This window comes from Ruditapes philippinarum, unplaced genomic scaffold (genome assembly GCF_026571515.1).
Source record: "Ruditapes philippinarum isolate M1 unplaced genomic scaffold, ASM2657151v2 ctg1500_1_1_1_1, whole genome shotgun sequence".
Classification (NCBI taxonomy): domain Eukaryota; kingdom Metazoa; phylum Mollusca; class Bivalvia; order Venerida; family Veneridae; genus Ruditapes; species Ruditapes philippinarum.
Window position 1 is genome coordinate 35,138 of NW_026857904.1, and position 18,462 is coordinate 53,599.

General features: G+C 33.7%; 1 protein-coding gene across 1 annotated transcript; it reads right to left on the minus strand.

The window, feature by feature from the left end:
* Window positions 1–1,562: 1,562 nt before the first annotated feature.
* Window positions 1,563–18,441, minus strand: LOC132751465 (flap endonuclease 1-like). The gene is made up of 12 exons (XM_060741619.1): window positions 18,283–18,441; window positions 16,810–16,912; window positions 13,733–13,835; window positions 11,445–11,508; window positions 10,861–10,970; window positions 9,986–10,122; window positions 7,624–7,690; window positions 6,969–7,100; window positions 5,579–5,665; window positions 4,557–4,621; window positions 2,592–2,712; window positions 1,563–2,261 (listed from the first exon to the last, which is right to left on the minus strand). The coding sequence occupies exons 1-12, from the start codon at window positions 18,362–18,364 to the stop codon at window positions 2,199–2,201; spliced, it is 1,134 nt and encodes a 377-aa protein (XP_060597602.1). The 5' UTR covers window positions 18,365–18,441; the 3' UTR covers window positions 1,563–2,198.
* Between the last annotated feature and the right edge of the window lie 21 nt (window positions 18,442–18,462).

Below are 18,462 nucleotides of genomic sequence, written 5' to 3' on the forward strand. Positions count from 1 at the left end.
TCATCTGCTCTATAAGACCAATCATCCTATGAAGTTTGAGGGCTGTAGGTCAAAAGGAACTCTAGTTATCATCCGGAAACGAGAAATTGACCAACGGTCACTGTGACCTTGACCTTTGAACTACTGACCCCAAAAACAATAGGGATCATCTGCTCAATAAGACCAATCATCCTATGAAGTTTGAGGTCTGTAGGTCTAAAGGAACTCTAGTTATCATCCGGAAACGAGAAATTGACCAACGGTCAGTGTGACCTTGACCTTTGACCTACTGACCCCAAAAACAATAGGGATCATCAGCTCTATAAGACCAATCATCCTATGAAGTTTGAGGGTTGTAGGTCAAAAGGAACTCTAGTTATCATCCGGAAACGAGAAATTGACCAACGGTCACTGTGACCTTGACCTTTGAAAACTACTGACCCCAAAAACAATAGGATCATCTGCTCAATAAGACCAATCATCCTATGAAGTTTGAGGGTCTGTAGGTCTAAAGGAACTCTAGTTATCATCCGGAAACGAGAAATTGACCAACGGTCCAGTGTGACCTTGACCTTTGACCTACTGACCCCAAAAACAATAGGGATCATCAGCTCTATAAGACCAATCATCCTATGAAGTTTGAGGGCTGTAGGTCAAAAGGAACTCTAGTTATCGTCCGGAAACGAAGAATGGACGGACGGACGGACTGACGGACGGACAGGGCAAAAACAATATGTCTCCCCCCGAGGTGGGGGAGACATAATCACGCCATGCGTGCTATAAATCAAATAAGTCACATTTTAACAAAATCCATCAGGGAACAAAAAATAGTCAATTTTAAATGACTTCTACATAAAAGTAATACAAAAAAAAAAACTAAACCGTAAATGGTTTGTATAGAGCATGAAGAAAGGTAGCTTATACATAAAGGTATTTATAAGACGTTAACATTTTAGTATTCCAAATGGCTTGTTCCAGTTTAATAGATATCACTCAATGAAAGAATTGGTCACTACGAAATGTTTGAATGAAATAATGAAAAATGGAATCCAGAATAATGCAACGTTTAAATAACATAAAGCAAGATGGAATCAATCATAATGCAAGTTCTGATGTCATGTAGCAAGATGGAATTAAGCATAATGCAAGTTCCAAAGTCATCAAGCAAGATGGAATCAAGCATAATGCAAGTTCCAATGTCATCAAGCAAGATGGAATTAAGCATAATGCAAGTTCCAATGTCATCAAGCAAGATAGAATAAATGCATTAATTCTGATCCATACATTTTAATTTGCTGTGAAATTATCAAGGATTTTCATGTTTTCCTTTGAAAAAGGAAGATTGCTGTACTATAAAGTCGTTAATTCAATATTGCGGCTCGGGTTATATTTACAAACAACCGTTTATATAGGGTCATATAGCCTGTTACGACCTTCAAGTATGCCTATAGACTAAGTTGATATTTAAAGTCCTGTCCCATATGAGCCTACTTCACAAAAAATACAGTATTTTTTTCTTAATATATATACTATAGAATATGGACGATACTTAAATATAAGGGGCTAATATAATCTCAAAAACGTTGCTTGTAAAAATTTATTTCTAAATGAACAAGAATTGACAAATAATACACCACCAATAATTCATTTAATTCTTCTATCTTGCTTCATAGACATATATGATTTAAATGCATCGAGATTCACATAAATATACTTTAATATTGGCCTTTTATTTCATGCATGCATTAAACTCTTGATACTACAACAACAATTAATGAACTAGTGTTTAACTATCTAGCTAGGTGGTCATTACTTGCTAGAACAAAAAAAATCTTCTATTGAATCATCCAGGCTATATTACTTGTATCATAGGATATGTACTTATTACTATATTCATGATTGTTGAAGGAGGTATATAACTTTAAGCCATTAATAAATTTTGGTGCTTCATTTAATCGACATTGCAAAATACATTAGTTAAATAAATAACTATCAAACTCTCAACATACATGTATATTCAACAAACGCATTTATTAAAAATTTATAACATTTTACTTCAGAATATCATCTATGGTTGAAAGAGGAAAAGTTATTTCTTAGACATTAAGCTACTTAAATGAGCAACTAAATCAACACAAAAATGAGAGTATTGTTGAATGATGCTGAAACTATTTCATCTCTCCAATTTTCATTTTCCCGGAATTTATCAGGTCCTGCAATCATTTTGGCCTTTTGAAGCCTCCCTTAGCCTTCTTCTTGGCTGAACCTTTGGAATCCTCTGCCTATAAATATAATTAATTCTGATTAACATTATGTCAAAGCCAGTGTAACAGACAGCCTGCTTACAGAGTTATATTCTTTTAGTTTATGCAAATTTATTTTCATTTGATTGCGTTGGAAACTAAGTTTATTGAAACACTCTGGAATCCGTTCCTGGAACTAACCAATAACTGTAAAGTTTCTTGCCCAAGTTAGCAACGTCTTGCCCCTGATGGGGTTTGAACCCACACAATCCTTAGATGACTAGTCTGACCTGCCTTTAGCCAGGACATACATTCACCGTATTAACAGTAGAATAGATTCTTACATAATTCCAACAAGGTTTTTTTTACCTTTCGTTTAGGAGTTGTTGATGTCGTTGAAAGTACTTTAAAGAACCCGTCAAGTCTTCCTTGTGTACTGCCAGTACGGGCTTTAGACAGTTTCTTTAACCCATTACGTATTCTGTCCTCACTGTAATGTAAATGATACCAGATTTGGGTAAATCTCTGCAGGTTTTTTTTTTTCAGGTTTATTCCTTACATGTAAATACAGTCGAACTTCGTTCGCTCGAACTCGGAGAGCCTGTGCAAATTTGTTCGAGAGATCGGTAGTTCGAGCCAATCGAGGTTGAACTATTATTACGTTGATCATATGCCTAAAGGTTTTCCTAGCTTACATCCTTTGAATGATAAATGCGTCAATATAATCATTTGTTAGTTTATCTGTTCGTCCAATATTTCATACTCAGAATTATTATCCCAGTGTTTAAATTAAGTATTAACGGTACACTGTGTTTATCTATATTCAGGCATATTGTAATTGGTAGAGTTCGATTGGGCAATCACACCAAACTTGTTGAACAATGTATAAAATATATTTATATGTTTATAATGGGATGAATTTAATTAAAAAAAAAAATTAATGAAATATTTATTAAAAACATTTACAGCATCATCTATTTGTAGTCATTTACTAAAATAAACACACATACAAGTATCATTCTATAAATAGATAACACTGTTACGATTCACTTTACATGAACCACGGTTGTAATTAAAGCCGTCCGGGTAACGTCATTCTTTATTGGCATGCATATTTCACTTATTTCACAAGTTATTTTCTTTTTATCGTTACCATAAACGGCAAATCAACAATATTATCATACAAATAAATCGGTTACAACAACTCTTTTTGTATCTACCTTTGTCACGATCACGAGGTGTTAAAAACATGCGTCACCGACTGTCATTTATTTAGGACATACTGACTTGTCTTTTTGTGTTTGACCGAAAAGGTGTGATTTTCACTATATTTCTGCTGAAGAGACCAGAGATCAGGTTCGAGAGTTCGGTGTTCGAGCGATCCGAGGTAGAACAATATATATTATATAGGAATTTTGCGGGGACTGGGCGATGAGTTCGAGCGAAGGGAGGTATTCGTGCGATCCGAGTTCGAGCGAACGAAGTTTAACTGTAGGTCTTAATTCCTAAATACTTGCTAGTACCTAGTACCATAGATACTATCAGGAATTAATTGATAAATTAAAACTGAATAAATTAATGCAAGTTTCGACTTGATCAAAATTGACATTGAGTCAATGAACATAATAAAGTATTTCAATTATTATCTTCTACAAATGACATTTTCAATACCAGCAAATTTTCAATTTTATACTTAAATTTTTGCAGGAAATCTCATGAAATGAACACTTATTAGCTTAAACTTAATGAAAGAATAGATTATCAAACAGAAGATTGTTTTTACGTAAGAGAACTACATGCAGTGATAACGCTTGTCTACTAAGGGCAAAGACTATCAATAACCAATTTTTATAAATATTCCAAGTTAATAAAAGCTGTTGGTAAGACAACATGCTTGACTATTCTCAGTGCTTGATAGTAAAACAAGCCTGGATAATGTAGCATTTTCTTAATTTCAAAATTTCAGACTTATGGGCCTTGGACAGTGACCTAGTATGCTGTGTTTAAAGTTTCAACCCAACCCTTCAGTAGTTTTGTAGACACCAATTTGCAATGCTGATACTGTGATGGGTACAAAAGCTCTCCAATAGTTGATATAGAAATGGATATAAATCTTAAAATATATGGCTTTCAGGAATATGTCCATAGTATTAAAACTGTGCCTAGTCATGATAAGCGTTCCAAATTTTGTGTTGATACCTTTGTAAACGTTCGAGTAATGAGCTACATAAATGTTCTTGCAAGACAAAAACAACAAGGACAACAACTAGAACATAGCAATCATAATATCTCAATTTTTTTTCTTCAAAACAGAAATAACAAAGTGAAACATACTTGAATCCTTTCTTATTGACCATGTAATCTATAAGTTCTTCTTCTTTTGGCTCTGACCACTTCAGCTAAAAACATATTTTATAAATCATTATTACAACAAATATAAAACCTATTAAAGTCATATAACTTCTAATCCAAATAAAGAAATGACATTCATCTTGTATTAATTATATATCATAAAAATATAAATTTCAATGTCCATTTAGAGTGTATCCCAGGATTGCTTAGCAGGGCAGTTTTTGTCACAATTGTGGAGGGAAAAAAATCAATAAAAAAAAAATCACAAAATTGTGCACAATTATAGAAGAATTTATTTTTATTATATTATTCTTTAATGAACTCCAAATTGAATATGTTTATTTGTTTGTTTGTTTAATTTGGTTTTACGTCACACCGACACATAATAGGTCATATGGCGATGTTCCAGCTTCACTGGTGGAGGAAGACCTCAGGTGCCCTTCTGCGTATATTATAAACTGAATATGTATGCTTCCTTTTGCTTTGGATAATGGTAGAACTCAGTATTGGCTTGCTTAACAACAGATGCCTTACCCTGTCATAATTATGTAATAGACTAATCCTGCCTTGAATTCAGACCTGTCCATCCGGAAGTTATTCAGTGATTTTAGTAGCAATCAAACAATCAAAGTATTGAAGTTGTCCAAACATCAGTATATAGCCTGCTTTTAATGTACAGGTCTGTCATGATCAACTCCAACTGCTCAACAGCTTCACCCATAATCTACTGCATTAGTGTAATTGACTAGTTCTGCTTTCAATTTGGAATAATCCATTTTTAATGTAAAGGTTTTGATAGACCAAATACAAATATAGAGCTACTATTATAGTCTGACCAGGCTCTATACTCTTAGACTAAATGTATAGAGTATGGTCAGACTGTACAGATGTGCAGGCTGGCCTGACTCAATACTGGTTGTAAAGGGGCTGATAATTTTCGGTTCCAGGCAGGTTAAGGGTTAAACTGCATCCCCCCCCCCCCCAATCAAATGGTCAGTACTTACCTCTACTTCCTCGGCTGTAGCAACTTCTGGATTTTTGAATAGTTCACGAGCTTCTTTGTACATCCAATTCTCAGGTATTGTGTATTTCTGATAAAGGTTAAAAACAAAACATATTTATGTTAGAAAGAACATTCAAACTTTTATCAAAAGACTATCTTATGCAACATTATGTTAATTATTCAAATCTTGGGCAATTAAGTTAAAAGGGGCATAACTTCAAAACTATTGATTTCAGAATTATGTCCCTTGTCTAACAACGCCCCCTTTGTTTTCACAAGCATTTCAAGTTTCATGCTAATACCTTTGAAATGTTACAATAATGGGCTACATCAAAGTTTTTGTACAGCAACTACGCTGCAGCAATCATAATAGTTCAACTTTTTCTTTGAAATGGACAAGCTGATAAGTATTTCTTAACAATATTTCTAAAATTATTTGTATTCTGCAATTATAGTAACCTTACTACTGTGCATCTGATATTTCTCAATACAGTGTAACTTCCGAATTCCGGAACTTCTGAAATCCGGAAACTTCTAAAAACCGAACAATTTTTTCGGTCCCGATTTTTTCCCTTCTATTTTCTATTAATATAATACTTCTGAATTCCGGAACTTCTAAATTCTGAATTCCGGACGATATTTTCGTAAAATTAGAGTCAAATCAATGCAATTTTACCTCCGAAAACCGGAAATATCCAAAGGTGTGAAATACATTGTAAATCGAGAATGTTTACCCTGCAGGAAGATTTAATCTCCCTATCGATTGTTTACTAATTAGCGGTGATCGTGTAATTTGACACGCGTTAAAATCACAAACTGTGAAATGGTATGTTTGAAGTGATGCGGTTAATCAAAGTAATTTACCGCGGTCAGTTAATTTGAAGTGTTTATTAGCGGATTAAATCACAATTAGTTGGGACAATGTATGCATCAAACGTCTATAGGGATTTTATTGCATTTGATGTAATAATTAATTAACTAGCATCGGACGATATGTAAGTTTATGCAATTATCAACATTTCTACAAACTGATAGAAATTCCAAAGCATTTTCAGGTGTAAGATAAAAATGTATTCTTTTCATTCACATCTTTATCTTGATTAAAATACTATTATATATGATATTACAGTAATGGCCACATCTTCCTTGACATTTAGTGATATTAAGTGGTTTAGTCTTGTCCACATTATCATAAACCTCTGAATTCCGGAAACCTCTGAAATCCGAACTTTTTGACAAGTCCCATGGGTGTTCGGTTTTCGGAAGTTACACTGTATAAAATTAAATATAAGTTGTTTTTTTTTACCTTTAAACCTAGATCTTACATTATTTCATCGTTGGATTTATATTATTTAAATTGATCTATAACACCATATACAACAGTCTCTTACCTTCAGATCTATATTTTTCATTATTTCATCAATAGATTTATATTGTTTAATCAGATCTATAGCTCGCTTTGGTCCAATTCCACGTATAGACTCACAGTAATCACAGCCCAGCAATATACACAGATCTATAAACTGTAATACAAACATGTTACATGTATTTCTCATCAATTTGTTTTGTTTGGTCTGAAGTCACACAAACACAGGACATGACTGTCATGTGTAAACCTTCCAGCTTTACTGGTAGAGGAAAACCAAAGGCTCTTTGTGCGCTATTTCAGTCATAAGCAGGAAACAACAGTAAAACCAACAACCATCTGTAAGGTAGCTTGATAACTTCTTTATATTGGTATATCTTAAAATGAGGAATATGTTTCAAATACAGGATATTTTATAGATGACTTTCTAATTCAAAGTGTTTCATTGTTTATATATATCTGGCTTTTACTTCAATCATAAGCACATTTATTGTCATACCTTGGCAGGCAGTCCACCTTACCAGTTTTTCTTGATAACAAACCAGTTATTACTAATTAATCAAAAATGACCATCCTAGCATTTGAAAAAAAATGTTAAAAAATCAATATGGAATAGTCCACATTATATCTGATATTAAAACTGTATAGATGACAACTGATGATCAATATCCAAGTTTTACCTCGTCGTTAGACAATTCCAAACCCTGTAAGATTCTATCATAGTGATACTCCTTTATTGGCATCTTCCTGGAAACAAAAAAAGAATAGATTATAAGAATCTTACACTGGATGCCAGTACAGACCGGAATATTTAGCTGAAGGGTAACTGTTTCCAGTGGTACAAGGCTCAGACGTCATTCAAAACACATGGGGGGTGTAAGACAGGTTTTTCTAGCACAGGTGTAAACAGTAGATAATCCTGTCTGATATGCAAGAAAACATCATTAATTAAATATGTTGTACAAATGAGTAGCAAATGTGACACACATTGGACTACTCTTAGGTGTTCAAGATCTACCTCCTTTATTTCATCCTTGTAAAAGCAATAACCAGTAGAAAATGATTCCTTTAACATCTTCACATGCCATAAACAAAAGAATTTGACCAGATTACGACTCAAAATTACTTTTGTGTTGACAGCAATACAGAGCCAGCTAGTAACATTTATATTTTGACTTTAAAGTTAAGTGTACTACCACTAAAATGTGAACAAGACTTTTCTATTTTTGACTTCTGTATATAGTTTTTCACCAGAGATGACCCATGTTCGAACTCATCCAAGCAAAACCTAGCACAAAGAAAAAGATGCTCAGTCTGCCTTTCAACATGTACTATACTATATTTTTTGAAAAACATAAAACAAGTTGAAAGTTACAACATGAATTTTAGGCGATAACTGAGCTTTTGCTAAAAATGTACAGGGAGGAACGAAGAACAATATCATTGACAGACAAAGTTCCCAGATATCCCTGTTTGTTTATTTCTCTAGGAAGACAGAATCTTAAAGAATTGCTACATCTTCAACAACCTTTCTAGTCTGGTCTTCCAATGCAAACATTCTGACAAATGTTTAAAGAATTTATCAAGGTCTTAGGAACTTAAGAAAATCATACAGGCTGTTTTTCTCAAAAATAATTTCTGCTTTTGAATTTTTTTTCCAATCTATGGTATTATCACCTTATCTGAAAAAACTTTATCGTAAAAAAAAAATTTTCATTAAAGACTAGCCTTTGAGAATTTCATTAGTTTAAATCATTTTCCAATCCAGTTCCTATACTATTAAACCAGTACAAGTGTCATAATTATGAAGCTCAAACCCTTGCTCCCTTTACTGAGAGGGAGAATCATTTATCACTAGGTGTCAATTCTCTATAAGAAAATTCAAAGTGTAGTCTTCCAATTTTATAAAGATATTACATACTTCAAAGTAAATTAGAAGACACTTTCTTCTACCTGATGTTTTTTGTAACGTTCTCAATACAAAAGAAAGTCACTCGTTTCTTTCAGGTTAAATTGTTCTATCTAGAAAATGCTGTCAGTGACAACAACCAGTGTTAGATTTTTTTTATATAATATTTTTACTTATCACATTAACATGTCGATTTTGTGACTCTGTAAAAATCGTATTGCATGGCCGTGTATATATTTTGCAGTGACATCATTTAGGTTATACACCAATAGTGTGTAAAGACATGCTACATTTGTGTAAATGTTAAACAAGATGAAAAGTTACAACATGAAATGTAGCTGATAACTGAGCTAAAAATGTACAGGGAGGAACGAAGAACAATATCATTGACAGACAAAATTCCCAGATATCCCTGTTTGTTTATTTCTCTAGGAAGACAGAATCTTAAAGAATTGCTACATCTTCAACAACCTTTCTAGTCTGGTCTTCCAATGCAAAAATTCAGATAAATGTTTACATCAAAAAATGTATTATGGAATAGTCTTAGGAACTTAAGAAAAACATACAGGCTGTTTTAAAATTTATTATGGGATAGTTTCAGGAACTTAACAAAAACATACACGCTGTTTTTCTCAACTAACCAGTACAAGTGTCATATGAGGATCAAACCCTTGCTCCCTTTACTGAGAGGCAGAAACATTTATCACTATGTGACAACTCTCTATTAGAAAATGCATGGTGTAGTCTTCAATTTTATAAAGATATTACATACTTCAAAGTAAATTAGAAGACACTTTTTTCTACCTGATGTGTTTTGTAACGTTCTCAATACAAAAGAAAGTCACTCGTTTCGCTCAGGTTAATGGGCCTATATAGAAAATGCTGTCAGTGACATAAACCAGTGTTGGATTTTTTGCTTGTATATTACATACAAGGGGCCATTGGCGCTCACCTGAAGACAGTCATTTGTGTAAGGGCCAATTTTGACACTAGCAGCAAACTTTGAACGACTTTGGTAAAAGAATTTATAGATGATATTATACCTAAATATCAAAGCTCTAAAAAGTTGTGCTCAGGTGAGCTAAAAAGATGACTACTGTGTATACAAGTGATGGTTATATTAATTTCTTTACCTTGCTTCACTGAATGTGAGATGTCTTAGGACAACATCAGAACCAAAAGTCAGGGAGTCCATATCCTCTGTACCTGTTGCCCACACCTTGCCAGCCTTTACCAGAGCAGCACATTGAGCTTCAGCCTCACAGGGAGCCTGCAAACAACAATCATATCACATTATTACATGTATACAAAATCTACATACATTAGATTATATAATTCTAGGTTCATTGTGATAATCATCTCCGGATACCTACAGTTGATTAACAAGACATCTAACCGTGGGTAAAATGAATCAATTTGCATCAATATAAAGCAACAGGTGCGTAAAATATTGACCAATAAAATTGCTTTTAATAAAATGTATGTTCTTAAATGGTGGAGGTAAAAACTATCAGTAACAGTAATTTTTGTTTTTGCTGGATATCGTTCATATTTTTCATATTGAACTTTTCACAGCTGAATTTATTTGGTAACCGCAATTTTGTCTGTTATTAGTAATTTTTGTTTTTGCTGGAATTTGTTCACTTTTTTAATATTGAACTTTTCACAGCTGAATTCAGTTTATTATCGCAATGTTGTATAGAACGAGCATTTTGATTGGTTTTAATCACCTCATGAAATCAAGAGGCAACCAATGAAATAATTGCATTTGACACACCTCTAATCAACTGGACAAAAATCCCACAGCTGATAATTGTTAATGGTTCGGCCCTGGGTATCAGACGATGTGTGATAATACAATACAATGCTTTTTATATTTCTCTCAAGACATGCTCAGTAATTTGAAGGGGCTTTACTTAGCAGTGAATAATTTGAGGCTTATCTGCCATTTTGAAATGGGGTAAACATGTTTACCAAGTATGAAGTGAATAGCTAAAACATAACTTACATCTACATAGGGGATGCCCATCAACTTGAGGAGTTCCTTACACTCTTCATTATGTTGTTTTGTTACCTTCACAAGTCTTCTGTTAAATTTCTCAATATTCTCAGCATCACCTGTTACCATTAACAATATCTTTTCATAGATGAAACATAGTAACAGCTAAACTAATCTGAACTTTAAAGACATCTTAGAGACTTTATGCAAATATGTAAGGAAGCATTGTGGAGAATCTTTTAAACAACAAATAATACCCTCATCTTTTCCTATAAGAATGAAGATGCTAAAGGATTTCTAAACTTTACCATAAGTTGCTAGCTAGCTATCCAGCTACATGTAGCTTACAGAAGATCGATGGTCATACTAAGTATCTAACTTATGCCTGAAATAATGCATGGATGGGCTCCACCAATACAGTTGGAAAATCATCGTTGGACCATTACAGTGCCAGTGTGACTTAAAATCCAACAAACAATCAATCAATGATTTACAAATCTGAAGCTGACAAATGAGTCTGTACGTGAAATGAAAACTAAACCACAACACAAATTCAGAGTCAAGTTAAAAAGTTAACATAAAGAGGTATCTACCTGCTTCTTCAGCCTTCTCTAAAGCTTTCTGTGCCTCATCACGTCTTTCCTTTCTCTTTTCAAGCTGTAAATTATACATCATACTTTTTAATACTTTTACTTAAGATATTAAAACTTTTAAAGTTGTAAGTCTGAAATTAAATGGTTAACAATGCAATCAAGGCACAAATTATTATAAAGACCTGAAAATGTTCTTTTTCTTCTTTTTTTCAATTATACAGCTTTAAAACCAACATTTCATTTCAAAAATACTTGTTTATTCCAAAAGCAATTCATTATCAAGGCTTGAACACACCTTGTACAGTGTTTATGTCTTAACTTTGAATCTGATCATGTCTTGTAGTTAAGTAGGGTTCTTTTTAACAAGGGCTACCATTACTGTAAGTTTAAAATTTTATCCTTAACTCTGCTTAATTCAGAAACTCAATAGATCAAATATGTCATCAAGTTTACACTGGTTCTTCCATATTGTATGAATTGAAATCAAATGCAAGGAGCTTGGTTTAAACATATTTCTTTAAGCTAAATTGCGAAATAAGTTCTTGCAACTTATATTAATCGCTTTCGAGTCTGCTTCCTGCAACCAACCAGTACTACTGGTGTCATTAAAGAAACATGGCTGTGACCCGATTAGGGCTTGAACCAATGATCATCGGGTTGACAGGCAGACACCTTTACCACTAGGGCACTGCTCCCCTGTGAGTGAGTACAGGTATTACGATATGCATTATTGCAAGGAGCTTAAGTAAGTCAATAACTGTGTCTGACTTTGAACTCCACCAAAAATGTCAAACATTTTGGCATACCTTTTACCCAAAACAATGAAATGACAGGAAATATTAATGGGATAAAACAAGATTGCATTTGAGAAAAATGCTATGCCACCGCATTAATACAACACTAAATAGTAGTGTAGGAACAGTTTTTTTTGTTTCTATACAATTAAAGATTGTCATAATGCATATCTAATTCTTATTATCAGACTAGTGGTTAAATCTACTGTTAACTCAATAAAAGATCAGAGTAGGAATATTTCAATGCACTCGAGTCTAGTGAATTTGGTGGTGAAGGTCATATTTCACACAGCCTAAAATTTCATGACTGCATCAAAGGACAACATGTAATACACTTTGTCAAAATCTAGGTCAGCTGATATCAAAGTTCACTTTTAATTTTGACACTGGAGGCAAAATTTGAACAACTTTGGTTGAGTACCTATAAATGATATCATTTAACAAATATTAAAGCCTTAAGCCTTGTACCTTCAGACAATAAGATTTTTTTGAATTTTTTCTATTTGTATATATTGAAAATCAATGACCCCAGGGCTATTATTTGAACATTCTTGCTAGAGGTTCATTTCACAATGTTTCATGCAAAGTATCTAACCTCTAGCCAATGTCAATTGCTAGAAGAAATGTTTTTAAAGTTTTTACTATAAGTTTTTACTATAAGTTTTTACTATGTAAATATGAGGAAAATATGTACATATAGTGAAAATCCATGACCCCCGGGGCAGGGCCGATTTTGACCCCAGGGCTATAATTTGAACAATATTGGTAGAGGTCTACCAGACAATGCCTTATGCAAAATATCTAAGCTCTAGGCCTTTTGGGTCTTTACAAAAAGGTGTTTTAAGTTTTTACTATATGTACATATAGTGAAAATCCATGACCCCCGGGGCGGGGCCGATTTTAACCCCAGGGCTATAATTTGAACAATATTGGTAGAGGTCTTCCAGACAATGCCTTATGCAAAATATCCAAGCTCTAGGCCTTTTGGGTCTTTACAAAAAGGTATTTTAAGTTTTTACTATATGTACATATAGTGAAAATCAATGACCCCTGGGGCGGGGCCGATTTTGACCCCAGGGCTATAATTTGAATAATCTTGGTAGAGGTCTACCATACAATGCCTTATGCAAAATATCTAAGCTCTAGGCCTTTTGGGTCTTTACAAGAAGATTTTCTAAATTTATTCTTATAATTCCTTTTGGTTGCCATGGCAACCAGATTTCTGCATGGAATAAAATTCTTTGAACAACTTTGGAAGCCCTTCACCCAAGGATCAATCCTGCCAAGTTTGGTTGAAATTGGACAAGTGGTTTTTTACAAGAAGATTTTTTAAGTTCACTATATAATCTATATAACACACACACACACAAACAAACAAACAAACAAACACACACACACACGCACACACAGGTGAATCGCTATATGCCACCGCATCGCAGATGCTGCGGTGGCATAAAAACAACATATATATATTTTTATGAACTGATATCTTACCTCACCAGACTTCATTTCTGGTGGTTTACCATCAAATACATACACAGGTTTGATACCATTCTCTACCATACGAATTGTACGATAAAACATTCCCATTAAATGACTGAAATAGAATTAAAAGAAAAATTAGTTCAATAGAATTCCTCAGTTCCCGTTGCAAGATTAAATATGTGGTGCTTTGGTACCATTAGTATGCAAATGGCTTAAAAAAATTAAAATAAGGTCTGAAACATCTAGTTTTTTAACATGTTAATTTGTTTTACAATCATTATTCCTAAACTTATATATTAGTGATAATTTCAAAATGTATTGTGGACTCACTAGAAAGAAAAATCTTAAAAAATTGGAATATACACTAACACTCAGAATGTTACCTAACCTTGCAAATTGACTATTTAAAACTATTACTACATTATTAAAAAGAAATCTTTTTAAAACAATACAACACTTTACCCTGGTTTACCCACTGTTATGCATTAATCACTAATCAGATACAGTCTAACTTGCCCATGCGACCACGTGTATTAAGCGACTTTTGTCTTAAACGACCACTTTAAATCCCTCCCGATCATTTTCTCTCTATATCTTTAATGTATTAAGCGACTTTTGCTCAACGCGACCAGCGACCGCCAATTAGTCACATAATTGAGATCAGTCTTTTCATTAAACGACCACTTTTACCTGTCAAGTAATTGTGTTTTTAGAGAACGCCGCATCGTAATGTCAGAAGTGTCAACAATCAAAACACAACAAATAAATGTGTGAAAAACTCTATTTCCCAAACCGTTTTAGCGTAGGTGCAAAAGAAGTAATGTATACCCGTGACGTGTATTATCCAATAAAATCGGATAAACAATGCAACGCTCCGCTCCTACTTAGATGGTGTATACGCTTCGCTTGCTGACATTTAGACTGCATTGAATTGACCTTGAACTTGATCAGCTATTAAATTAATCGTAACAATTAGATGTAGTTTGTTTATTTCAAATAAAAAAATGCACAACAGAAAGCATTTTCACTAATAGGGTTTACGTGTTGGAGACAAAGATTAACAACGGATAAGTTAAAAAAATTCTTGAAAAATGTCAAACATGTACATAATGGATCAAAACTGTTTTGTCAATAAGTATCAGAAAGTAATTTTTTGCATAAGCATCCGTTTAGATTATCGGAGCTTACTAATTATTCAACATTTATATAAATGAAGTTGAAAAACATTCCCACCGCAAAAGAAAGATGTCATTTTATGATTCATAAATTTTGACTTTTACTTAAGAGACCGTTTCATTAAGCGACCGTTTTGGGTGTTTCCCTTGCGCGGTCGCTTAATACAAGTTTGACTGTATATCACTCTGTCTGGTCATTTGGTCTAGTACACTAGATGTGCAAAAGTGTGGGAACTAAGATAATTAATCACCAATAAAATGTTTTACAATATACATGTACAGTCTATGCGAAAGTCAATTTTTTTTTCAGGCCACAAGGACCGAGACCCAAAGGTTTATTTCCGGCCCGGATGATATTTTTCCGGCCCAGACATTTCAAGCATTATTTTATATAAACACGATTGAATGCAAAAATGATAGTCTTTCTTTAAATTAGTGAGACCATCCATATAGAAACATAAGAAGATCCTGACCAATTGAAATAACTTAATAATAATTAAGCAGGGTGCTCACTAGGATTTTGAAAGGAGGAGTCCTTGGACTCCCAAGCACAGAAAAGTAGGAGCACAGAGCACTTTGAATATGTTTAGCTATCTCTACTGCACTTATGCAGTTGACAAATATGATGTATATTAGTGGAGTAAGCTAGGTTTTGAAAAGTTGGAGTTTGAACAGAGAAAAAGCTTATTCAGGAAAATGGTAGTATGTCCCAAATGGAATACACTGTACTGTAAAAGTGATTGAAAAGATTTGAAATATAATTTCAAAAACCCTACATCATTAGACCATTATGCTGTTTTCTTCCAGATTCACTCCACACAGCTAATGCACACAGCCCCCTCCCATAAGAAAATATTCATTGTATGTGACAAACACATACTGGTTAAATACCTCCATCTCAACTAATGTGAACAATATCTTTAGTAATTTTAATTCTTAAACTACATTTAAGTGTTATTATACACATTTAAACAAAACAAAGTTTCCTTTTGGTTACGATTTTTTTAATTATAAAAAGCGGCATCGCGAAAATATGTGACAATTGAAAATTTGTCTGTTTCCTGCAGAAACATTCACAATTCTACTTGTTGTTGATTTTGATTATATTAGATTAAATATTTTTTGATTATTTTAAGATTTTTAAACTATGTTTAAACTAACAAGCATCATAAAACAAAATTTTCAAATCTGTAATTTACGGCAAAATTTACCGTTGTTGATGAAACTTTTTGAAGACAGAGTTGACTGGTATTTATTTGACATGTACAAAGGTTGGTCAATATCTTCTTTAATAAATTCTTTGCATCACCGGGAACTTATCAATCAGGTCATTGATATTTTTCACATTTGAAATTTTATTCGGACATGAGGACTGACGGAAAGGAATTTTTCTCGGACCGCACGAGTTTTATTCAGCCAGGACCGAGGACCGACGGACTTTCGCACAGACTGCATGTATCACAATGCATTTCATGATAAATTTTTTGTTAGGTCTGAAAAGAATATGAAAAGCATAAAACAAAAGTGCAGAGACAAAGAATATGACCGCAAACACATTTGTGTGTTTAAAGATAAGTGTTGGTTCCTAAGACAATAATTTGGACAAACTTTATTGTCATGTTTGCAGTTTGAACTTCCTGCAAACCGCGAAAACGATCTTGGCTTTTATGTAGGGAAATCATTAACAAGAAAGGACACTCTGATGCATCAAATGTCGTCCAAACATGTCATTTGTGTCCAAATACAAGCAAAACCCTAGTACACAAGGTTAAACAAGCCATTGTATTACAAGCCTGATTTTTTTATTGTTTATTTGGGCAAGTTAACTTGAGCTGCGGACAAGATGAAATTTTAGTCCAACTTGTCCCTGGGCATGTGGAAAAAAATTAAAAATTCCACACCATAGTATACCTTGTGGTTTCTCCATCTTCATTTGTGAGCTGGCTGCCATCTTGTCTTACGGCAATAAGAAACTGGTAAATACACATAGAAGCATCTACTGCCACTTTTCTGCCTGAAATCAAAGAAAAATTCTTAACTTCACTATTTTTTGTAAGCTTTAAAACAAATGTAGATAAGTTAGTCTTTTTTTCCCCACTATTTTTTTTTTCTTTTTGTGTTCAAACAATTCTATTAAACATAGATTTTGTGAGCAATAAATTCAAATACTTTAATTGATTGTTATTTTTTAACTTAAAACATTCTTTACAGATATTCATATATTTCTTTTTATATGTAAATAAAAGAATAAAAAGAATTTACTTAATATCCTATCAATATTTTATGCTACAAATGACAAAAATAGCAGCCAAAATCTCACTTTAATATCAATTGACACTTTTATCATTAACACTTTTTATGTGAAGCAATTTTTATCTCTCCCAAGACCACAGTATTAAAGATATCAAGCTGTCATCATCCAAGACTGTAACGTCAATTTTCAGCCTTATTAATACTTCATTTGCAGGGTGTTTATTGTTAAGAACTGCCCTTTTCAATGCCAAAATAGAAAAATAATAAAATGCAATTTATTTTGTTAAATCTTTCATGACTTTTAAATAATCAATGAAATGATCACTATGTAACAGGGTGAGAAAAATGTGCAGCCTGGACCCTCGAAATTTGTTTGTTTCATTTTACACCTTTTCCAAACAGTATTTCAGTCATATAGGCGGGTAGTTTCCTAACCATCGTTCTTGGAGAGTTACACCAGTACTACACTACCTTCCGCTGTGCTAAACTACCAAAGCATCTCCAGGGGATCGAACCCACGCCAGAGAGGTAACTGGATTAGAAGTCATCGACTCTAACCCCTCGACCTCGGAGGCGGTACAACCCTCGAAATACCATACTGTGGCTGTACAGACTGAACTATCCGGCCGCTTACACATCATCTCCCCTAAATATTTCAGTTCTGAACCTTGTTATACTCCTCTCAGTCCCCTGTTTCAATATTGATATTTGTCCTCAAATTTCACAGAGGTACAGAGCAATGTGAATAAATTTAATTAAACTCTGAGCTATAAACAGTTACGTTCCCTCAATGGGTGCCAAATGTCACAGGGCAAGAAAAATGTGCAGCGTGTCCAGAACTTGAACCAGGGACCGCCAGAATATCATCACCCGGCTCGGCTCTATTCTCTGAGCAAACCGGCTGCTTACACATTTTTTTCTGACCTAGTGAACAGTTCTGAACCATGACAACTATATGAGAAAGGCCAGTACAACTGGCAACAAGCAGGTTCTTTGGTAAAACTTGGACCACCTACATAAGAAGCTGTTAATTCAGGTAAACATTCATTGAATGGAAAAGGCATCTGACAACTTCATACAAAAACTATTTTTAATAACAGTTATTTTTAACTTTGGGAAAACAAACTTTACCAAAATAGTTTTTAATCTCATTTTCTTTCATACATCCGGGGGCATGGTCGGCCAGGAGTTGTGACAAGCCTTTTATTCCCATATTTATCTTAGGTTTTATTTTCCAGCTGTTTCACCACTTCCCGCCAAAATAATGTACGGGACGTTACGGCTATAAAACATGACACAGAAGTTTCGAAT

Excerpts from the sequence above, each read along its gene's own strand:
- LOC132751465 (XM_060741619.1), bottom strand. The coding sequence starts at position 18,364 with ATGGGAATAAAAGGCTTGTCACAACTCCTGGCCGACCATGCCCCCGGA. Across the intron at positions 10,123-10,860 it reads TGGGCATCCCCTATGTAGAT|GCTCCCTGTGAGGCTGAAGC; the intron begins GTAAGTTATGTT and ends TGTTGTTTGCAG. Across the intron at positions 7,691-9,985 it reads CTCACATTCAGTGAAGCAAG|GAAGATGCCAATAAAGGAGT; the intron begins GTAAAGAAATTA and ends TTTTGTTTCCAG.